The 21,975-nt window shown below is 54.9% G+C and overlaps 3 protein-coding genes across 4 annotated transcripts; all 3 read right to left on the bottom strand.

The window, feature by feature from the left end:
• Positions 1 to 974: 974 nt before the first annotated feature.
• Positions 975 to 3,483, bottom strand: CYC1 (cytochrome c1). Its single transcript, XM_079901766.1, has 7 exons — positions 3,297 to 3,483; positions 2,486 to 2,682; positions 2,277 to 2,403; positions 2,033 to 2,190; positions 1,777 to 1,937; positions 1,368 to 1,468; positions 975 to 1,277 (listed from the first exon to the last, which is right to left on the bottom strand). Exons 1-7 carry the CDS (start codon positions 3,426 to 3,428, stop codon positions 1,173 to 1,175), a joined length of 981 nt encoding a protein of 326 aa, XP_079757892.1. The 5' UTR covers positions 3,429 to 3,483; the 3' UTR covers positions 975 to 1,172.
• Positions 3,484 to 13,414: 9,931 nt separating this feature from the next.
• Positions 13,415 to 16,887, bottom strand: GPAA1 (glycosylphosphatidylinositol anchor attachment 1). Of its 2 annotated transcripts, none has more exons than XM_079902170.1 (12): positions 16,691 to 16,887; positions 16,271 to 16,450; positions 16,074 to 16,185; positions 15,705 to 15,852; positions 15,523 to 15,624; positions 15,240 to 15,436; positions 14,971 to 15,167; positions 14,719 to 14,872; positions 14,460 to 14,555; positions 14,129 to 14,319; positions 13,877 to 14,047; positions 13,415 to 13,733 (listed from the first exon to the last, which is right to left on the bottom strand). In XM_079902170.1, the coding sequence occupies exons 1-12, from the start codon at positions 16,762 to 16,764 to the stop codon at positions 13,487 to 13,489; spliced, it is 1,869 nt and encodes a 622-aa protein (XP_079758296.1). In that variant the 5' UTR covers positions 16,765 to 16,887; the 3' UTR covers positions 13,415 to 13,486. The 2 variants fall into 2 exon arrangements, with proteins under 2 accessions (XP_079758296.1, XP_079758297.1); XM_079902171.1 differs by having other exon boundaries at positions 13,572 to 13,762.
• A 743-nt stretch (positions 16,888 to 17,630) lies between these two features.
• EXOSC4 (exosome component 4) lies at positions 17,631 to 20,100 on the bottom strand. Its single transcript, XM_079902229.1, has 3 exons — positions 19,816 to 20,100; positions 18,606 to 18,812; positions 17,631 to 18,488 (listed from the first exon to the last, which is right to left on the bottom strand). Exons 1-3 carry the CDS (start codon positions 19,984 to 19,986, stop codon positions 18,129 to 18,131), a joined length of 738 nt encoding a protein of 245 aa, XP_079758355.1. The 5' UTR covers positions 19,987 to 20,100; the 3' UTR covers positions 17,631 to 18,128.
• Positions 20,101 to 21,975: the final 1,875 nt, after the last annotated feature.

Here is a 21,975-nt window from a genome sequence, read left to right on the forward strand (position 1 = left end):
CCCTGAAGTCTCCCAGGCCCCAAGGGTGCTTAGGACACCCCCTGCCTGCTGACCACTGGGCTGGGCCCTCTGAGCCCCACCCAGCCCTCAGCTGACTGGCCCTCCTTTTCCAACCAGAGTTTTTCAGGCACACACCCTCCCTCTGCCTTTCTCCTCTCTGCTCTTGCCCTCCCCACGCTGGTCCCCACTCCTCTGGGCTATTCCCACCAGGCTGCCCTTACATTCCCTGCTTGGGGACAAGAAAAGCTCAGAGGACAAGAGCCCCGAGCCAGGGCCCAGGGCTACTACTAAGAACACACCGCCATGGCCCTCTTGCTACTGACAGGTCCGTGGCTGTGTTAGCCCAGCCACTGTCTGGCCGTGTGGCCTGAGCCCACTCCCAGCCGCCCTGCAGACTGCTAGGAGGTGCTGTCCCCTCACAAAGACCGTGACCCTTGAGTCAACAGCACCTCCAGCTGCCCAGCCAAGAGACCAGAAGCACCTCTGGGTGGCCTCCGCCTGCCTCTCTGCTTCCTCGGTGAGGTTGAGCGCTGCCCCTCCTCTCCCGGCCACCGCCCAGCCCTGCCTGCCCCTGAGCCCCAGGAACAGCTCCTGCAGCTCCTACTTTAGGCCAGCCTCTCCCTGGTTGAAATGCTATGCAGGGCTCCCCGCCGCCTGCAGGATGAAGGCCAAGTGGTTCAATACACGGACACTGGTGGGTTACTGCAGCAGGGCCCTGGGTCCCTGGGCCGTGTCCGGCCAAGCGAAGCCCTTTCCACCTGGAACCAGGTTCTCTCCACTCCGGTCAAGGTTGCCGCTTTCTCTAACAGCTAGTTCTCTGCTTCCTGTCCCACGTTCACTGCTGGCTGGACTCCCAGCATTCAGGGCAATGTTGACCACACTGCACTGGACACCCCGGGAGCTCTGAGGGCAGGGATCTTCGTCCCAGAGTCCTCTGCAAACCTGTATTCCCATCACACAATAGCTCAAATGGGTATATTGAGAAACTTAATTTATTTCCATGATGGGCGCTGAACGATCTGGAGCTGGAACCCCGTCTCCTGCCCCTTCCCCTCTGTCCCAGAGGAAGAGGGGCTTGGCCAGGAGGGCCAGCTGGGACCTGAACAGGCCCAGGGTGGCTCCTTGGCTTGAGGACCCATTCAGGCAGGACAGCAAGCAGACACTGGGCAGGGTCACTTGGGTGGCCGATATGCCAGCTTCCGGCTCTTCAGGACTGACCACTTATGCCGCTTCATGGCATAGACCAAGGGCAAAAGCAAGCCCATCATCATCAACATCTGGGGGGGAGGCAGGCTCAGAGGAGGGAGGCAGGAAGGAGCCCAGCCCCTCCCCCAGGCCCACTGTGCCCCTCCGCCCAGCCCTCTCACCTTGAGCCCCATGCGTTTGCGATGGTCATGTTCTGGTTCAGATGTCCAGCGCAGGAAGGTACTCACGTCCTTGGCTACCTGGGACATGGTAGCTGGGGTGCCTGGACCAAGGACAAGTGGTACGAGCTGCCCGTGGGTGTCCCTGCCCAATTTGGGGTAGCCCAAAGAGCATCCTCCACCGTGGGGCAGAGACGGGTTCCTGCCCACAGCTTCAAAAGGGATGGGACCCACCCTACCACCAGCCAGCACACAGATGGCCTCAAGGCTGCCCATGAGCCTCCTCAGAAACACACAGTGTCCCAGCCAAGGAAGGTGCAGGCACTCTTGGGCCAAGAACACCAGGAGAGCATCCCTGGCAGTGGGGAAAGTAGGACCCAGCTTGCCCACCCCCAGCGTGGGGGCCTCTCACCGTCGTCAAACTCCAAGACTTCATTGTAGATGGGAGGCGCCATGCCAATGGCCTGGCCAGGAAAATAGGGATTGAAGTGGAGGCCTTCTCGCAGCGACACCCCAGTGGGTGGCTCACAGTAGCCCGTGAGTAGGGAGAAGACGTAGTCCTCACCACCGTGCCTGGGACCAGATTGGAGTCTCCTCAGCCCCTGGCATGAGGCAGCCCTTCCCGCCGTCCCCCGCCACACACACACCCGGCCACCGCAGGCCAGTACCTAGCTCGCACGACGTAGCTGAGGTCAGGGGGCAGTGCTCCGTTGTTGGCCGCTCGTGCAGCCTCAGGGTTGGGGTATGGTTTGGGGAAGTAGTCAGACAGCTTCCCCGGCCGCATGAACATCTCCCCGTTCTCGTTGGGGCCGTCCTCAACCTCCACCTGCCACCAAGAGCCCCATCACAACCCTGCTGTCCAGCACAGCAGGAGCCCCGATCTGTGGGTCCTCGGCATCCCCACGTCCCCACCTCCTCAGCCAGCGCCTTAGCTTCATCCTCTGTGTAGCACACGCCCACCAGGTGGCGGTAAGCCACGTAGTCCATGCTGTGGCAGGAGGAGCACACCTGCTTGTACACCTGGAAACCCCTCCGGATGCTAGAGACATAAAAAGGGTTAAGGGCGCCGAGGATTCCACCCCACCCGGCCCACCCAGAAATTCCCCCAGCCAGCCACACACCTGGTGTGGTCCAGGGAGGAGAGGAGGCCGCGGTGGGACCACGGATAGCTGGGGGGGTGCAACTCCAGGTCACTGGCACTCACCGCTGAATGCAGAGCCACAGCCAGCCCTGCACCCCCTGCCGCCAGCATGCCAAGCGCTGACAGAATCACTTTCCGGCCCCGGGACGGGCCAGACTTCGACGACAGGGACACTGCCTGCAAGAGTCCCGCTCAGCGCCTGCCAGAACACCACCCAGCCCTACCTGGGGATCTGACTCTCAGCGCCTACCTCTCCCAACTCAGGCACCCAGCACCGGCCACCTCCCGCGCCACTGCCCTCCCCACCCTCCCCGCTGCGGACCCCTCGACCGGAATTCGGCCCTGAGGGCGGGGGGGGGGGGGGGTTGTGAGGCGTGTTCTTAGATCCTGCGCCAGGAATCGGGCCGAAGTGAGCAAGGGTGCTGGGGCAGGCCAAGGTCACAAGCAGCTGGCCGAGATCAGGCTGAGGTCACTTTAGGACGCGGGCCCAGTCTGGAAGGCCGGAGAGGGGAGCGGGCCTGGGCGCGCCCCCCGGGGAAGCGCCCAGTCCCGAGCCGGCAGCGAGCCCGCCCCGCCGCCCCCCACGCTCGGCACCAGGTGCCTGTGCTGCTCGGAGGGGTGGGAGCGCAGCCCTGCTCCCAAGGTCGGCAGGCAGCGGGGGTCCGGCCGGGGCGGGGGCCCGGGTGCGAAGGCTGCTCCCGCGCTGCCCGGCCCGCGCCCGGAGCCTCCCAGCGGTGACCTTCACCGGCCTGCGGGTCCGCGCGGCGGCCAGGGTTAAGACCAGCTCTCACCTGGGGTGTTCGCAGTGGGAGCTGCCCGGGCCGCGCACCGCTCAGCAGACCCCGGGACCGCGCGCCCGGCAGCCCCGCGCCCCGCGGGCCCAGCCCTAACCCGCGAAGCGAAGCCACAGCCGCTGCCGCCATATTGCCCCTCTTCAGCGCGGCCGCCGCTACCGTGGGCCTCTGCGGCGCCGAAAGAGCTTACACATCGCGAGAACCGGGGAGCGTGGGAGGGCGCGGGGCGGGGGCGAGGCGGGGCTCTGTCAGTCAGGGCCGGGCACCGCCTCGCCGCGCTACTCCGGTCGTCGTGGAAACCAGCGGTTGGGCGGGTCCTCGTTGCGTCTCTCTGTTGCCGTGACAACTCCCAACAACCCTGGTTTCCCTGATCCCGCCGCTGGTCTCCGGGGCTCAGCGGTGCTGCGCCCCCCACGCCCGGACGCCCCCAACCCGGAATCCACCGCTTTTCGAAGGCATCGCACGCTTTCGTCCAGCAACATTTCCAGACCTGGCGCAGTGGCAGAACACCCTCACTGCAAAGCACTGATATTACTTAACCAGTCAGGTGATCCCCTGGAAGGCCCCTCTCGCCGAGCCCGCTCAACTTGCCCAGTGCTAGTAGCCTATTCCCCGAGGCTGTTGAAGGCAATTACTGGCAAGTGTTGTAGTTTCAAAGCTGTAATCTCCCTGAGGCAATGGAGAACAGCTGGGGCAAATAACAGACTAACCAAAAAGCTTAAAAGGAAGAACTGGGGAATACATTGTCCACAGGGGCGTTGAAAAGCCCTACAAATTTCCGGAATACCGTTGGTCAAAAACATAAGTAGGGCTGTGCATATACTCATGAAAGACCTGACCTTGAGTCTCTGTGCACAGGTGAAGCCTAAAGCAGAGTTGTAAACTGCCTGGCTGAATTCCGAGAGCATGTCCCACATACACACAGAGCCACTTGGGAATGACAGAGATTTATTGGTTCCAGACACTTAAGGAAATTTCTGTCCAATCATTTATCTGACCACTAAGCTAACCAGGTAGAGACTTCAGTGGCTACCCATGACAAATAATAGACTTGACAGAATTAGTTCAGAAAAGCCAATACACAAACACAACTACCATAGCAGCAACAGCAACAAAACCTGGAACCTGATTTCCAGAAATGCCACATTATATCATTGAAAATGTCTAGTTTTCAACAAAAAATTATGAGACATCCAAAGAAACAAGAAGGTCTGGCCTATAAATAGGGAAAAAAGAACCAATCAATAGAAACTATCTCTAGGGAATCTTAACTATTTAAATATGTTTGGGGGGATAAACTGGAAGATTGAGATTGACATATACATACTACTATGTATAAAATAGATAATTAATGAGGACTGAGGACCTACTGTATAGCACAGGGAACTCTACTCAATACTCTGTAATGACCTATATGGGAAAAGAATCTACAAAGGAGTGGATATGTGTATATGTATAACTGATTCACTTTGCTGTGCAGCAGAAGCTAACACAATATTGTAAATCAACTATACTCCAATAAAAATTAAAAAAATAATAAAAAATTTTAATAAAAAACAATTAAATTTAAAAATATGTTCAAAGAGCTAAAGGAAACCATTATGTCTAAAGAACTAGCGGAAAGTATGAGAATAATATCTCATCAAATAGAGAATGTCAGTAAAAAGAAATTATAAACAGGATCCAAATGGAAATTATGGAGTTGAAATGTACAATAATGGAATTGAAAATTTTTACTTATGGGGTTCTACTGCAGATTTGAGCAGGTAGAAGAAAGAATTAGTAAACTTGAAGTTAGGTCGGTTGAGATTGTCTGGTCTGCAAAACAGAAAAAAAAAATAGAGAGAAAAATTAACAGTGCCCCAGAGACCTGTGGGACACCATTAAGCATACCAACCTATACATAATTCTCAGGAGCAGAGGAGAAAGAGGGGCAAAAAGAATATTTGAAGAAATTGTGACTGAAAACTTTCCAAATTTGATGAAAAACATGGATCTACACATCCAGGAAGTTAAAAAACTCCAAGCAGGATGAAGTAAAAGAGGTCCACACCTGTACACATTATACATTGTTGAAAAGCAAAGAAAAGGAATCTTGAAAGCAGCAAGAGAGAAGTGACTCATCACATATAAGTGGTCCTCAATAAAATTAACAGAAGATTTCATACCAGAAACCATGGAGGCCAGAAGGTGGTGGTATGACATATTCCAAGTGCTGAAAGAACAAACTTGCCAACCGAGAATTCTATATCTGTCAAAATCATCTCTCACAACAAGGGGGCAGGGACTTCCTTGGTGGCACAGTGGTTAAGAATCTGCCTGCCAATCCAGGGGACATGGGTTCAAGCCCTGGTCCAGGAAGATCTCACTTGCCACAGGGCAACTAAGCCCATGCGCCACAACTAAGATCTCACAAGCTGTGTGGTGAGGCCAAAAAAAAAAAAAAAAATCTATGGGTATAGACACAGAATATATGAGGTGGAATATGTGGCAATAAATTAAGAAGGGGTAAACAGCTATACAGGAGCAACATCTTTTAATACAGTTAAAATTAATGTAATTTTAATCTAAATCAGATTGTTACAAATTAAGATGTCAGTTGTAATCCCAAGGGTAACCACTAAGAAAATAACTCAAAAAATGTAGTCAAAGAAATAACAAAGGAATTAAAGTTGTTCACTGGAAAATAACACACACACGCACACACACACACACACACACACACAAAGACAATAATGAAGAAATTGGGGGCAAAAAAGACATAAGACACATAGAGAGCAAATATCAAGATAGCAGGTATAAATTGTACTATATCATTAGTTACGTTAAATGTAAATGGATTAAAGTCTCCAGTTAAAGGGAAGAGATTGGCACAGTGGATTTTTCTTTTTAAAGTCATGGTCCAACTATATAATGCCTATAAGAAACACACTTTATATTCAAAGACACAAATAGAAAGTAAAATTTGGAAAAAAGGACACTTCATCAACAGTAACCAAAACAGAGCTGGAGGGGCTATAGTGATATCAGACAATATAAACTTTAAGACAAATGTTTATATTAGAGTTAAAGAAGGACATTTTATAATGAAAAAAGGATCCATTCATCAAGAAGAAATGACAGCTATAAAGATATATTTACCTAACACAGCCCCAAAATACATGAAGCAAAACTGGACAGAATTGAAAGGAGAAATAGAAAATTTAACATAACAGTTGGAGACTTCAGTACCCCACTTTCAGTAATGGATAGAACAGCTAGACAGAATATCAGCAGGGAAAGAGGAGACTTGAACAACACAATAAGCCAACTAGACGTAACGGGCAGCAATGAAACACTCCAACAACAGAAGAGTACATATTCTTCCCAAGTGCACATGGAATATTCTTCAGGATAGATCATATGTTAGGCAATAAAACAAGTCTCAATAAATTTAAGAGTAGTAAAAGCATACAAAGTTTGTTTGCTGACTACGACAGAATGAAATTAGAAATCAATAACAGAAGGAGAGTAGGGAAATTCACAAGTATGTGAAAATTAAATGACATACTCCTAAATAAACAATTAGTCAAAGAAGAAATAACAGGGAGGGACTTCCCTGGTGGCTCAGTGGTTTAGAATCTGCCTGCCAATGCAGAGGACACGGGTTCAATCCCTGGCCCGGGAAGATCCCACATGCTGCAGAGCAACTAAGCCCATGAGCCACAACTACTGAGGCTGCACTCCAGAGCCCGTGGGTCACAACTACTGAAGCCCATGCGTCTAGAGCCTGTGCTCTGCAACAAGGAAAGCCAAGGCAATGAGAAGCCGCGCACCACAATGAAGAGTAGCTCCTGCTCACAACAACTAGAGAAAAGCCCGTGTGCAGCACCGAAGACCCAACACAGCCAAAAATAAAAATTAAATTAAAAAAAATCACAGGGAAAATTAGAAAATACTCTGAGATGAATAAAAACAAAAACACAACATACTAAAACTTAGCACCGTCAAGAGAGCTGCTGAGGGAAATTTAGAGCTTTAAATTACTGTATTAAAAAAATAATAAGATCTTAAACAAATAACCTAACATTCTAACTTTAAAAACTACAAAAAGTAGACAATCTAAACCCAAAGTAAGCAGAAGGAAGGAAATAATAAAGATTAGAGCAGAAACAATTGAAACAGAGAAGAGAAAAACAACAGAGAAAATAAACTAAAAGTTGATTCTTTAAAAAGATCAACGAAAATGACACACCTGTAGCTTGACTCACTAAGATTAAAAGAGAAGACTCAAATTGCTAAAATTAGAAATGAAAGAAGCGACATTACTACCAACCTTACTGAAATAAAAATGATTATAAGGTAACACCATAAATAATTTATGCCTCCAAATTAGATGACCTATATGAAATGGCCAGATTCCTAGAAAGATACAGACTGCCAAAACTGACTCAAGAAGAAGTAGAAAATCTAAATAGACCGATAACAACTAAAGAAACGGAACTAGTAATTAAATAACAACAACAACTTCCCAGAAAGAAAAGCCCAGGATGAGATGGCTTCCCTGGTGAATTCTACCAAAATTAAGGGAGACTTAACTCCAATACTTCACAAACTCCTCCAAAAAATAGAAGATGAGGGAATACTTCCCAACTCATTATTTGAGATCAGTATTACCCTGACACTAAAACTAGACAACATATCATAAGAAAGAAAGCTACAGGCCAATATCCTATATGAATACAGATAACAAAAATCCTCAACAAAATATTAGCAAACTCAACCCAATGCTTGAAAAATGCAGTACGTCTTTTTCCCAGTGGGATTTATCTCAGTAATGTAAAGATAAATCAATGTAAACATCAATCAATGTATAAAAAACGCTCAATATAACACATAATAGTAATAAAGGGGAAAGGACCACATTTGATCATTACAATAGACACAGAAAAAGCTTCTGAAAAAAAATCCAACACATTTTCGTGATGAAAACCTCAAAGAAACAGGAATACAGAGCAACTTCCTCAACCTGATAAAGGACATCTATGAAAACCTCATGGCTAATATACTCAATGGTGCAAGACTGAAAGCTTTCCTAGTAAGATTACAGGGAAGAGAAGGATGTTCTTGCCACTTCTATTCAGCATTATATAGGAGGGTCTATCCAGGACAATTAGGCAGGAATATAAAATAAAAAGCATCTAAATTTGAAAGGAAGAAATGAAATTATATTTGCAGATAACATGAATTACATACAATTGACCCATGAACAACATGGGTTTGAACTGCGCAGGTCCACTTACACTCAGATTTTTTTGCTAAATTCACACTACAGTACTACACCATCTGCAGTTGGTGGAATCTGAGGATTTGGAACTGCAGATACAGAGGGCTGACTGTAGAGTTATAGGTGGATTTTCAACTTTGCAGAAGGTCGGCGCCCCTAACCCCTGCATTGTTCAAGGGTCAACTGTGAAATCCTAAGGAACACAAAAACTATTGATATTAGAGGTAATGGATGAGTTCATCAAGTTTGACTGAAGATCAATATACAGAAATCAGTTGTGTTTCTATACACCAGCAATGAACAAACTGAAAATGAAATTAAGAAACTAATTATATTTACAATAGCATCAAAAAATTAAATACTTAGGGGACTTCCCTGGTGGCGCAGCTGTTAAGAATCTGCCTGCCAATGCAGGGGACACGGGTTCGACCCCTGGTCTGGGAAGATCCCACACACTGCGGAGCAACTAAGCCCGCAAGCCACAACTACTGAGTCCGCGTACCGCAACTACTATTTCACAGCTGACCCTCGAACAACGCAGGGGTTAGGGGCGCCCGACCCTCTGCAAAGTTGAAAATCCACCTATAACTCTAAAGTCAGCCCTCTATATCTGCAGTTCCGCGTGCTGCAACTACTGAACCCCGTGCACCTAGAGCCCGTGCTCCACAACAAGAGAAGCCAGAGCAATGAGCAGCCCATGCACCACAACAGAGTAGCCCCCACTCGCTACAAATAGAGAAAGCCTGTGTGCAGCAACGAAGACCCAATGCAGCCAAAAATAAATTAAAAGAAAAAATTAAATATTTAAGAATAAATTTAACAACCTTTGTACACTGAAAATTATAAAACATTACTGAAAGAAATTAAAGAAGACCTAAATAAATGTAAGGACATCCTGTGTTCACAGGTTGGAAGTCTTAATATTGCTAACATGTTAATACTTCCCATACTGAGTACAGTGATGAAATCTTGCACCCGCCCCTCTGTCTTGCCTGGGACACAAATGATCCCTTTGTCCAGTATATCCTGCCCATTAGTCACTTAGTAGCCATCTGGGTTATCAGATCATCTGTGGAGGCATCACAGTGTCTGTGTTCGAGTAAGTGACCCTTTTATTTTCTTTATTTGTTTTTTCACATCTTTATTGGAGTATAATTGCTTTACAATGTTGTGTTAGTTTCTGCTGTATAACAAAGTGCATCAGCTCTATGCACACATATATCCCCATATCCCTTCCCCCTTGCATCTCCCTCCCACACTCCCTATCCCACCCCTCTAGGTGGTCACACAGCACCGAGCTGATCTCCCTGTGCAATGCGGCTGCTTCCCACTAGCTAGCTGTTTTACATTTAGTGACCCTTATTTTACCTAAGAATGGCTTCAAAGTGCAAGAGTAGCGGTGCTTGCGATTCAGGTACACCAAAGAGAAGCCTTTAAGTGAAATGAAGTGCTTCCTTTAAGCGAAAAGGTGAAAGTCCTCAACTTAATAAGGAAAGGAGAAAAATTGTATGCTGAGGTTGCTAAGATCTGCGCTAAGAACCAATCTTCTACCCGCGAAACTGTGAAGGAGAAAGGAATTCATGCTGGTTTCGCTGGTGCGCCTCAAAAACTGCAGAAGTTATGGCCGCAGTGCATGGTAGGAATCTGGTTACGATGGAAAAAGCATTAAGTTTGTGGGTGGAAGACACGAACAGATAGGATCCAGTACTCTCCAGGGTTTCAGGCATCCCCTGGGAGTCTTGGAACACAAGCCCCGAAGGTAAGGGGTACTACTGTACTGCATGAATCCATTCATGTCAAAGTCCAGATTCGGCAACTCTATAGCGGCAGAAAGTAGGTTAACGGTGCCAGGGGCTGAACGGGGAGGGGGAAGTGGGGTACAGGGTTCCTTCTGGGGGGCAATAAAAATGTTCTGAAGAACAGGCAGGAGCTGGCCAGGCAGGCCTTGGAGACCAAGGTAAGGAGGTTTGATTTTATCCTGGAGGCGATAGGCATCCCCTGAAGAGAGACGAGGTGGACCGCAGGTCCAGGATTGGGTGAGGGCACCAGGCGAGGAGATGCACGCGGGGTGGGAGGTGTTCAGGTTGGGAAGAGATGACTTAAAGGTGACCATGGCACATCCAGGAGGCGGAGGTGACAGGACGTGGCCTCAGGACAGAGGCCTAGAGGAAAGACACGATCTGAGTGCAGGCATGAGGGTAGCTGGAGCCCGCAGGGGCGGCTCACAGAGAAAGGCCCCCAGGGCAGCCCTGGAGCCCCACCTTAAAGCCCCAGGTGGAATGGGGTGACTTCGCAAAGGGTCTGATAGAAGCACAGAGGAGACCTGGGACAGCCAGCCAATTGCAGGAGGACGTCTGCAGAGGGTCTGGTCGTGAGGAAGCTGCTGGGTGTCCTGAGGTGGGTCCCGCCTGGCTCAGGACCTCCCCAGTCTTGCACCCTAACCTGCCGGGCCCTCACCCCATATCATAAGACAGGAGCCCCCTGTGGAAGCCAAAAGGTCTGCCCCTGGACCTCCAGAAGGGCTCCCTCTGATTCTTCCCTTCTTTCATTCAAGAAATACGTAGGAATATTCCACCACGTCCCTGGCTCTGTGCTGGAAAAGAGGCAGGAAGAAAGACAAAGCCTGTGCCATAGAGCTGCTCTTCTGGGGCATGGGAGGCAAGCGACCAAGGAATGAGCACTTACTACCAACACAACAGACACACACACTTCTAGATGCACCCGGCTGCTCACCGCCTGAGAGCCCCATGTGAGCTGGGCTCAGCAATAGTCCCTCTTGAACTGGACTGAGATGGCAGAAAACTCCAATAACAACGACTTAAACACAGTAGAAGTTTGTTTCTTTCTTGCAAATGAAGCCCAGTTGAGCAACCCTGGGCGACGGCTAACCCCAGTTTAGCAAGGGCTTTGGAGGGTCAGGGAGCCCCTGCTCATCTCCACCCCCAGCCTGGGCTGGAGCTCACGTCCCAGACGTGCTTCCGGTTCCACGTGGCCCCGGGGAAGGAGAGAGAAGCGGCTCAGAGGGCCATCCTCTGTTTGAAGTCTCTGCAGGGAATTCACTCTTGAAGCTTCTGCGCAGGTCCTGTGGGCCACAGCAGCCACACGGCCACACCTAGCTGCACAGAGTCTGGCAGTGCGCCTGTGCCGTGACTAAGGAGAAGGGACGTGGGGGCCAGCGGCAAGCACCCTGAGTAAAGCCTGCGGGGCCTCATCCTCGCCCCCTGTACGTCTCATCTGTATCTTTACAGCCTGACGTTTTCTTTCGTTTTAAAATGTATTGCACAAGTGACATCAATGAAAAGCAGAGCAGAAATTCTGTTTCCCCAACATATCAGCTTCAAAACTCCCACGGCTCCCCTCCACCTCTCGTGTATGGGTAAGCCCAAAACAACTGATGATCGGACAGCTTTTGTCCTCACTTGTATGTCTCACGATGTAAGGTATTTTCATGATTTGCGTTTTAAGTGGCTGCCTAAGTCCAGTTGCAAATGACTGACTGGCGCCGAAGTGCAGGTAAAATGTGTGGAAGGGATTTTGCATCAGATGCCAGTCCACAAAGACAGAGACGACGGGAGACCACAGCAGAGCAGAGAGCTCTACGCGCCTTGGAAGATGGGAAGCCCACAGACAGGCGGCGCCTGCCTTATCAGGGGAGATTTCCGAGAGAGGCCAGTCTGGAGGCACTGCTGGGGGTGCAGGGTGTGGGGCTGCAATCCTCCTCTAGCCTCAAAATGACTAGACGACAAGCAGATGGAAGCCGGGCTGCTAGTCACAGAGGGCCTCCAGCACCCTTGCCCCACCCCATCCCTCACACTCTGCACACACAGCACACGTGCCCTTTAGCAGTGAGAAGCCCCAAAGTGAACCTCTCCAGGTGCTGCGCCCCACTGTGGAGTCAGGGACCCCCAGCTGTTGAGGGGGTCCCCCAGGAAGATGAGCCCCACCATAGAGGTGGGCCTGGGCGGGGGCCGGGGGCGAAACTTCCTCCCTGAGACTTGCCAGGCTGCCCCATCCCAGGATGCGGTCCCGAAGGAAGGGAGGCTGGTCCTGGGCTGATGCTCCAGGCAGTGCATCTCTGTCTCCCTTCCAACTCTGAGGCCTGTAGGAGGTGGTACCGGTCTCGCTGCCTTGTGGGGCGCTGGCAGGGGCACCTTGGCCCTCCCGTGAGGTCTCTTAGCCTCATGTGGCCGTAACGTCACCAGAGGGCTACACTTTGCTTTCCTCCCCTCCCGAATGGACACTGGACACCCCAGTCCCTTTCAGGGTCTTGGTACAACCAGTGACCTCTGTGTACCAGCCCATCAGTGCCCCCCGCCAGCCCCCGGTGCTCAGGTGGTGCTGGGTGGGCACCCGGCCTGGGCTGGCCTGGCCCCCAGGAAGCCGGGCCAGGGGCGCCTCCTGCTCTACCCCAAGCCCACACGAGGCTCTGGCCTTGGCTGGGGCGCCATTCTCCTCCTCTGGAGGGAGCCAGCTCCAGCTCCTTTGACCTCTCAGCTCCGGCGCTGAAGACTGTGCTGTGTGGTCTCTGGGTGGCTCAGCTCCTGTCAGGCCTCCCAGCCCTGCCTGTCATGTTTCCTCTTGCACAGCACTGGGCCATGATGCGCAGAGACCTCCAAGGCCGGGAGAGTGCACCTGGGGCTGCGGCCAGGTCTGCCTGTGCCACTTCCACACCCCGAGCATCGACCCAAGGACCTCTTCCCAAGGCTGGTGCAGCTGGGGCCCTCCCTCTCGCCATCAGTAAGTGGACCAGAAGGGGCTGAGCAGGGTGTCTAACCCTGCAGGCAAAGCCTCTTGCTACAGGCCCCGGGGCCCCACGTACACGGCAGACAGTGTGACCAGGAGCCCGAAGGGCAGCTAAGCAGAACTGTTTATTTCCCAGGAAGGGAAGAGCGTGGGGCGCGTGGGGGATTCCCACCTGCCTTCAGCGCTTCCAGAAGAGAACATTCCAGAAGAGGAGCCAGCAGGGGAAGAGGCCCAGCGCCAGCAGCGGGAAGAGCAGGGCGCCATAGGTGTGGTGCGCCAGCACGCCCTGAGCCAGCACGGCCAGGAAGAGCCGCCAGCCCTCGGCCAGGGAGAGCGGCGCCTCCTGCAGCTGCCGCCACAGGAACAGGCCGCCCAGGAGCGTAGCTGCTGGGCTTGTCAGCACCAGCAGGGCAGCACAGAGTGGCCTGCGTGGAGAGGCAAGGTCAAGGGGGCTCTGGTGGGGGAGGAGGAGTGACGCGTGAGGGGGAGTCTGCGGCGAGGGGCAGAGGCCCCGGAGGTGGGGGGCACGTCGTGGCGGGCTTTGTGGTGGGGACTGACCAGCACATACCGGGGCCCGGAGGGCTTGGTGAGTGCAGCGCCGGGCACCATGGTGGCAGCCAGCAGAAAGCCCAGGGAGAAGTTGGTGAGGGTGATGCAGGCCAGCTGTAGTGCCAGGTAGATCAGGGCCACCAGCTTCAGCGCCATCCAGCTCCTGTCTGGGGCCTGTGTGCTCAGCACCCTGCAAGGCAAGGGGTTCAGGGGCAGCCGCCTGCGTGTCCAGGGTGCACCCTGCCCGCGCCCATCCAGCCCAGCTCCTCACCAGTGGGTGCTGTGTGGAAGGGCCAGGCCAGCTGCATAGACGGCCAGCAGCGTCAGCACCACGGCCTCTGCCTCGGCCACGGGGAAGTGCTGGGCAGCCACGTGCTGACCCAGCACCGGGAGGACGTAGAGGGCCAGGCCCACAGCCTGGGAGATCAGCAAGGGTGCCACGAGCGAGGCCAGCCCCACGCGCTGCAGGGCACACGGGCACTTGGAGACAGATCCCGGGCCGGGGCGTCCCGAGGAGCCTCACCATCCCGCCACCAGCTGAGACTGAGTGGCAGCAGTAACCACCACCCGGGACCCCAACAGCAGGAGTGGGGGGCCATCACCTGTGCTGCAGGGAGGGGAGGACTGGACCCAGGGGTCCCCCCAGCCTCCTCAGGACCCACTCCAGCCTCATGCAGCTGCATCCACAGTTCCAGAGCGTGGCTGAGTCAAGGACCCTGACAAGGGGTGTGATGGGCTCTGCCCAGCGGGGGACCCAGGGCTCACTCCCACTCCCCCACCCCAAGGTTGGAGAGCTCTCCCCGGCCTAGAGTGGGGGGACCTGAGGCTGGCCACAAACGGACAGCGGGAAGCAGAGGATATCTTGAGACCAAGGACCAGGAGCAAAAAGCCGGCGGCAGGCATGTAGAGGCCGATGGAGACGAAGCGGGAGAGTGCGGGGAGCAGGTAGAAGAAGAAGGACTGGTGCAGGCGCTCCAGGAGGTGGTTGAGTTTGCGGAACATGCCCTCCAGAGCCCTGCCGGGCGTGGGCTGGGGTCACGGCTGGCCAGACACCCCCGGGCACCCACTACCCCGCCCCGAGTACGCAAAGGGCAGACCAGAAGGCTCACTCACTTGCCGACCGCCACCAGGTCATACTTATACTGGCGGAAGCTGTTGACGCCACGGAGAGTTAGAGCCTCCACGCGGTAGCGCAGGAAGAGGCCGTGGGCGCCGTGGGGGTGGCCAGAGGCCTGCTGCAGAGCCATGAGCAGCAGCGTTTGCACACCCTGCAGCGGCCCGTCCGCTGACGTCCAGTCCTGGGGCTGCAGCTTAGACAGCGTGAGACAAAGTCAGATAAAGCCTGCACAAAGGCCCCGTGCTCCCCAGGCAGGTGGCCCTACCTTGCCCTGCAGCGTGCACAGGAGCCCCCCTTTCTGGCAGAAGGTCTGGAAGAGGTTGAGCAGGTCCAGGTTGGGCAGCTGTCCGTTGAGTCCCTCCACAGCCACGTCGAGGCTAGTGACCACATCACTGCTCAGCTCCAGGGCCACGGCTGCCTGGATGGCCCCAGCCCGACCCTGCAGAGGGGATGACTGCATACCTGTAGAAGCAGGTGAATGAGCTGCCAGTAAGGGGCTGGTGAGGACAGTGGCCCTGTGGGGGCCAGGGCAGGGCAAGAACACCCACCAGTGACATTGACGTCGTGGTAGGCTTCAAGCCAAGCCTCAGAGCCCAGAAGGTCGTGTTCTGTCACCAGGAAGATGATGTCTTTGGCCCAGTAAATCTGCCCTAAAGACCAAAAGCAGGGTCAGCAGGGCCTGAGGCGGTGGCCAAACCCTCCCTTGCCAGCGGTAGCCCCCGAGCCTCACCCCGGAAGTGCGCAGCAAGTGCTAGCGTCAGCCCCACAGCCTGGCTGTTGGTAGACTCAGGGCCACAGGGCACGGTGAGCACCAGGGACTCAGTGCTGGCAGCGCGCGGTGCCCGAAGGATGCCATACACGTTGATGCCCGACACCATCTGCATGCAGTATTGGGGAAGCCTCAGCACGGCCCCACTCTAGATGGCCGAAACCCCTCCCCTTTAGCCCTAGAATGCCCACCAGTGACTTCTCTGGCCCCAAGACATCCCCCCCGCCCCCAATGAGCTTCCCGGCCCCAAGGCCACCCCCTCAAGGTGCTTTTTGGTCGCAGGCACACCCCCCTCCCACCCTCCCACGCCCCGCCCCGCCCCCCCAGTACATAGCGCTCGTGAGTCTCATCTGGAAAGGGCAGTTTCCGGGAGAAACTCTGCGTGTAGACCTCCAGCCCCACTGACCGCATCGTCCGCTCCAGCCAAGCCACTGGCAGAGCCCTGGAAACACCAAGAGAGCTTCTGAGCAGAGCTCTCTGGCCTTGACTGGCATTGCTTCCCCCATACCCACGGCTCTGCCGCTCACCCCGACTTCCTGCGGTGGGCAGCGAAGTCCCGGGCAAAGCTTCGGGCACGCTCTCCGCCCGCAAACTGCTCCTCCACCATGGTGGAGCCCATGGCGTTCTCCGACATGTAAGTGCGCTGGGTCAGCGGCGGGAAAGCCAGCGCCAGGAACCAGGCGATGCCCGCCACGTAGCTCAGCACGCTGCGGGGAGAGAGACGGAGGGACCACCGGAGCGTTAGCGGGCCCTGGCACCCCGGCCCGCAGCCTCTACCTCTGCACTGGGGGTGGAGGGACCATGTCTGCGGGACCTGGATCCAGAGTCCCGGTACCCGGGACGCCGGACGGGAGAGCTGAGCCCCAGGCCTCAGGCCCCGAGTGATGCCGGCGAGCGGGAGGAGACCGGCACGCGCTGCCGGAGGGGTCCGCGCCCCCCGCCCTCACCAGAGCGGCGCGTTGAGGCGCAGCACGAGGCGGGCAAGCGCGCGCCGGCGCACCGGGTCCGACAGGAGGCCCATCGCAGGGCCGGGCGGCTCCGGGACCGCGCTCCCGCTGTCAGGTACGGCCGCCGGCCGGGCACGCCTCTCCTGTCAGACCCTGGGCTGCACGCCGGCCCCCACTTCCGGTCCCGACGGCCCTCACGCCGCTGCGCCTGCGCCGTCCCCCTAGTCACCCCCGCCCCCCGCACCGCCGCCGCGCATGCCCAGAGCAGAGCCGCTGTGGAGGGAGCGGGACCCGGGTCCGGGTTTCCCCGCCTGCGGAGAGCGTCCTCCAGACAGGCCGACGGCATTGTGCAACGCTGGAGGGTAGTGAAGACGACGGGCCACTCGAGAAAGCTCGGCTCAAAGGGGAATCAGAGTAGGATGATGAGTAGGGCAGGTGGGAGGAAATCCGGAAGCGGCGACCAGAGCATAGACGCCGGAAGATTTCCGAAGGTGCTGCCACTGGCAATGACAGGTCTGAATGCCGTGGTGGGAAGGGAGGGGGCTTCCGTGAACTGAGAGACCGAGGCATTGGCGGACCCTTTCCTATGGATGTCGGTCACCAAAAACAGCCGAGTGGAATCACAGCGTGTGCCCAGAACCAAGGTCATTGGGGTCAGATGGCCACAGGGAGGAGGATGCGTGATACTACTGGCCAAAGGGGTGTCAAAGGAGCTGGGGTGTGTTAAGTAGAAAGTGGGGCGCACCCCTGTCCAGGCCAGGAGGTGCCTGGGATATTGGAGGAGAAGTAGCCCCTGGGTAGGCTGCAGGGGGCTCGGGCAGGTCTGAGGGCAAGAGGTGGGAGAAGGGGAGTCTGAAGAGGGAGAGGCAGTGGTGGGGCAGCAGGGAGTGTCTGTGTCTGACTGAGAAAGGATCAGAGCTGAGAAGACTCCAGGCTAGATCATGTGTCTTGTACTTTTGGAGCCCAAGGTAAGTAGCAGGACAGGCCCAAGGGATTCCTAGGGGGAAAGAGAGCATTCGGTCTAAGCCGTGATCCAGAGGATGTGGGATATGGGCCCCTACAGCACCACGGGGGATGCCACAGCCAGCTGAGTACTCCCTCAGCACTTGTGCTCAGGGCCCTGGAGGTGCCGGGGTGAGAATGGCAGACTCCACGGTCTCAGGGCTTGGCTCATTATACCAGGCCATGTCTCACTGCCCAGCTGCCTTGACCCCTTCCTGGCCCAAGCTGCTGTCCTCATCCAGGGACATCCCCTCCTTCTTCAGGCTTTGACTCCTGAGGCTGCAAGGGGTACGCAGTTCATGTGTGGGGGAGCATCCTTAGTCAGCCCTGGAGCCAGCACCAGGCCAGGCCTTGAGGGCATGGGAGTGCTGCAGGGAGAGATCAAAGTACAGTGCAGTGTGCGTGGGTTTTATTCCGGCCCTGGGTGGCCACGTGCTCAGTCCCCCAGCAAGATAGAGGCCTCCTGGACGTGCTGCCGGACCACACGGTCCAGTAGGGTATGTACATCTCGGGCGGCCTGGGCAGCAGCCTCTAGCACCTGCTCCAGCTGGTCCTCGTGCAGCCTGGCATCCATCTCAAGCAGTGCAATCTGGCCTGAGGACGGGAGCAGGGCCAGGGCCAGCTGGGGGCCGCCAGCTGCTTCCTCCACGTGGCTGAGGTCTGCCAGGGCTGTCCCGTCCACAAAGCCAGCTGAGCAGGCACACACAAAGTCCCGCATGGGTATCCCTGCATCCAACACTGCCAGCGTGGCTGCATTCACACAAGCCGCGTAGGTGCCACCGTCTGCCTGCAGCACCTGCAGGGACGCCCCCCAGTGGCATCAGTCCATTAGGCCGCTGACCCCATCCCCACCCCCCCACACACACCCTCCTCCTCTCTCCCCTCCCTGGGTTGAGGGCTGCTGTCTGCTCACCTGCACATAGATATCAATCTGGGAGCGTGGATGAAGCTGTGTAAGGACAGCTGCCTCGAAGGTTTGACGCAGCTGCAGGCCCATCTCGCAGGATTTACGGTCCCCGTGTGGCCGCCGCTTGCGCTCACCTGTGCTGAAGGTCGCAGAACTGTACTGACAGTTCACCAGGGCCCTGTCAGGCAGGGCTCGTGCCCGGGAGCCCCGGATCTGGGGGAGGGTTGGGGGAGGACACGTGAGCCAGGCCCACTCCTCCCAGCTCACACTACCCCTTCCTCTGGCTCTTGCCCTGAGCCTTGGCCTCCCTCCCTCCCTCCCGTCCCTCTATCTGCAGCGTCTCAACAAGCAACTACTTTACCTCCAAAACATAGCCTGGGGGAGGGCCACTGGACCAGTCTCCAAGCTACCATCACCTCTGGATCTCACCTCTCTCCTAACAGGCCTCCCTGTTTCCATCCTTGACTCATCTTCTCCCAACCCACTCTCTGTTTGTATCAGAGTCTGTTTACAAATGTCAAGTCTGATTCTGCCTTCTCTAGGCAATACATGTACTACTTACCTTTAAAGGCTTCCCACCACGTATGAGACAAAAATCCTAAGTCTTTTCCCTGTTCTACAAATCCCTCAATCTCATTTGGAAATACTCCCCACCCTCCCCACCATCAGCCTTTCTGATCTGCAGGCGTGTCATGCTTACTCTTCCACCCCTCTGGCCTTACGCCTCCAGCGCTGGAGTGGCAATATACCCAGGCGGCTTTATTTACAGTCCCTGTCCTCACGTAGTTTGTTCCAGTGGGGAGACAAACGGTGAGAAATACGTTAAATTGATGTCTGAGGAGGCGGGTGCAGAAAAGCAGGAAGTGTGTGAACGTAGGGGAGGGAATCTGACAGGTGAGTAAGGTGATCTGGGAAGGTGTCACCGGAGGGTGACGTCGGAGTAGAGCTGAGTGGTGAGGGAGCGAGTGGCAGCGCACCTGGCGGGTTTAGGAATAGCAAAGAGGAGTGGAGGGTGCAGGGGACAGTGGCCGATGAGAAAGGCAGGGACCATCGTGCATCACACTGTTAGGACTCTGGCCGCGGCCCCACACGGAGGCGCGCGCCGGCCTCACCTCCCGAGCCTCTGCGCAGCCTGGCGGCCCCGCGCACCCCACAATTGCCGCCGCCGGATTTCTCTGCCCGCCCCGGAGGAAGCCCGGCTCGCGCGCCCACTCGCCTCGTGAGGCCCGTAGACCACCGCTAACGCCTTGGTGTTTCCCTGCTCGATGTAGGCCGAGCCGTCGGCCTGCGCGAATACACCCATCCGCGCCTGGATCTTACGCAGCTCCCCGGCGCGCCGCCCGTCCACCCGGTAGCCCTGGTCCGACAGAAGCTCCAGCCCCGCCATGCCGCCCGGCCGCTAGCCCCGTTTCCGCTCTCTGGAGAACTACAGTTCCCGGCGGTCCGGATGCCCCACTTCCGACCTCCGGGGTCCTACGGTTTCCGGAGCGCCGCCTCGCATTTCCGGTTCCGGAGAACGACGGTTCTCCCAGGGTTCCCGGCGGCGCCGCTTTCCGCACTTCCGGTCCGCGGGGAGGTTGGGGTACGGCTGTTTGGGATGGCTGTCCCGTGGCTGCTAGGGGTGGAGACCCGTTGGGCGTGGAATCCCCACGTCGTTTCCCCCCGGGTTTGTCGTGGGGGCGGTTCCCACGACCCTCGGGGCCTATCCGCCTTGGTCGCCGGCGGCGCGCGCCTTCTCCCGGGCCCAGAGTCCCGGGCCTCCCACTGCGCCCGCGACCCGCCGGCCCTGCCGCGCCTCCGCCTCTCCCTCCCTCTGCGGCCGAGCCCCGCTCGGACCCCGCGCAGCCGGTGCGCCTCTGCTTCTCTTTGACGCCAGGCGTCTTCCTCGAGGTTCGCGGGTGAGAGCCGCGACTGCTGGAATGATAGCATCGTTTTGTCTGACGGCTTCTGTTCTTCCGCGCTCGTAAATGCATTCGTTTTCCCAAGCTGAGACACATTCTCTGTTCTCTTGTTTTTTACCGTTTAGTTTTAACAATTGTCCATAAAAAAAAAAAACCACGTAGTTTATATTGTACATACACGTGGTTCTTTTTAGAGCAGTTTTAATTTTCCATGTTGCCATGTGGTTCCATGTTTCCATGTTCCATGTTTCCATGTGGTTCTTCACTCCGTACGACCCCACGCCCCCCAGCATCTGCCGTAGCTTAAATACTGGTTTTATGATTTTCTCCACACACATAATTACATACAAGTCACAACAAGTATGTGCAGTTGTAACGTACAGACATATAGGGGCTTTTGGAACTCTGCTTATTTTTTTAAATGGGATCATTTCGTACACACTTTTCTGTTTCTCACTAAAAAATACGTAGTGAAATCTGTCCAGATAATCCTGTGGAACTCTAATTTTTTGCTTGATACTCATGGGGTGGATGTACCAGAATTTACCCATCTACTGCCCCACTGTGGGCAGTGGGTGTGTGTCCAGGGGCTTGGGAGATGGAACCCCAGAGTAGGGACTAACTGGGTGAAGGCTGTAAGTGTGAGTTACATTTTCCCTCCTTTCCCACCAAGAAAAAGTTACAGTTTTTACATAATCCTCGCCAACCTGCAGAGTGTTATTGACATGCTGTAATCACTCATGCATTTCTTTGCCTGATGTAGTCCAACATCTTGTGTCGGTCAAGTCCCCTGGAACTGTTGAGGGGTCTACAGAAGGGAGAAATGAGATGCTTGCTTTTCTCCCTAGCTGCCTCCTGTTTCCAGGTACCTCTGTTTCTCGGTGGTCAAGGTTATTACCATCAGGGAGTTCATCCCCCTCGCTACCGCCCCCCATTCCCACCAGCTGCATTATTCAGCCCCTCTGCAGTGCTTAGGAAGCCAGATCGCATTCTTCAGACTTGAACGTGGAAGGATGAACCAGCAGGGTTACAACACTCACCAAGAGGAGGTGGCATTCACAGGGGCCTAGGAAGGGGCACAGGCCTGTGTCCCAGCACCACCTGCACGTAGTGTCTTTCAGGTCCTCTCATGCTCCCCCATTACATCCAGCTCCCACGTGCAATAAAATGGGCCTCCTTTTTCCATTTGGGAGTGAAGAGATCCTCACCCTTTCCAGAAGGGAATTGTATGGGGTTGTGTGTCTGTCTGACTCTTGATGCATGGCCTTAGTGCCTTCAAATAACAAAAAATAAATATATTATTGAGGTAGGAGGTAGATGGGCCCCTGGGCTGAGCAGCTGGAATTTGTCAAGCTGAGTAAATTGGAGTTTGTCTTCCCCTGACATTTTCAAGGAAAAAGTTAATGGCAGGAGCAGAGAGGAGTTGAGCTCGGCTGGAGTAAAGAGGTAAGATGACCACATCTATCATTCTTGAG

Source organism: Stenella coeruleoalba (assembly GCF_951394435.1).
Source record: "Stenella coeruleoalba genome assembly, chromosome: 17".
Taxonomy (NCBI): domain Eukaryota; kingdom Metazoa; phylum Chordata; class Mammalia; order Artiodactyla; family Delphinidae; genus Stenella; species Stenella coeruleoalba.

Coding starts and splice junctions, on each gene's coding strand:
- CYC1 (XM_079901766.1), bottom strand. CDS start 3,428: ATGGCGGCAGCGGCTGTGGCTTCGCTTCGCGGGTTAGGGCTGGGCCCG. Junction 2,683..3,296: donor TCCCACTGCGAACACCCCAG/GTGAGAGCTGGT, acceptor GGACTCTTGCAG/GCAGTGTCCCTGTCGTCGAA. Junction 1,469..1,776: donor AGTCTTGGAGTTTGACGACG/GTGAGAGGCCCC, acceptor TCCTTGGTCCAG/GCACCCCAGCTACCATGTCC.
- GPAA1 (XM_079902170.1), bottom strand. CDS start 16,764: ATGGGCCTCCTGTCGGACCCGGTGCGCCGGCGCGCGCTTGCCCGCCTC. Junction 15,625..15,704: donor ACTTGCTGCGCACTTCCGGG/GTGAGGCTCGGG, acceptor TTTGGTCTTTAG/GGCAGATTTACTGGGCCAAA. Junction 15,437..15,522: donor CCACGACGTCAATGTCACTG/GTGGGTGTTCTT, acceptor CTGCTTCTACAG/GTATGCAGTCATCCCCTCTG.
- EXOSC4 (XM_079902229.1), bottom strand. CDS start 19,986: ATGGCGGGGCTGGAGCTTCTGTCGGACCAGGGCTACCGGGTGGACGGG. Junction 18,813..19,815: donor TGGTCTACGGGCCTCACGAG/GCGAGTGGGCGC, acceptor ACCCTCCCCCAG/ATCCGGGGCTCCCGGGCACG. Junction 18,489..18,605: donor AGATTGATATCTATGTGCAG/GTGAGCAGACAG, acceptor GCGTCCCTGCAG/GTGCTGCAGGCAGACGGTGG.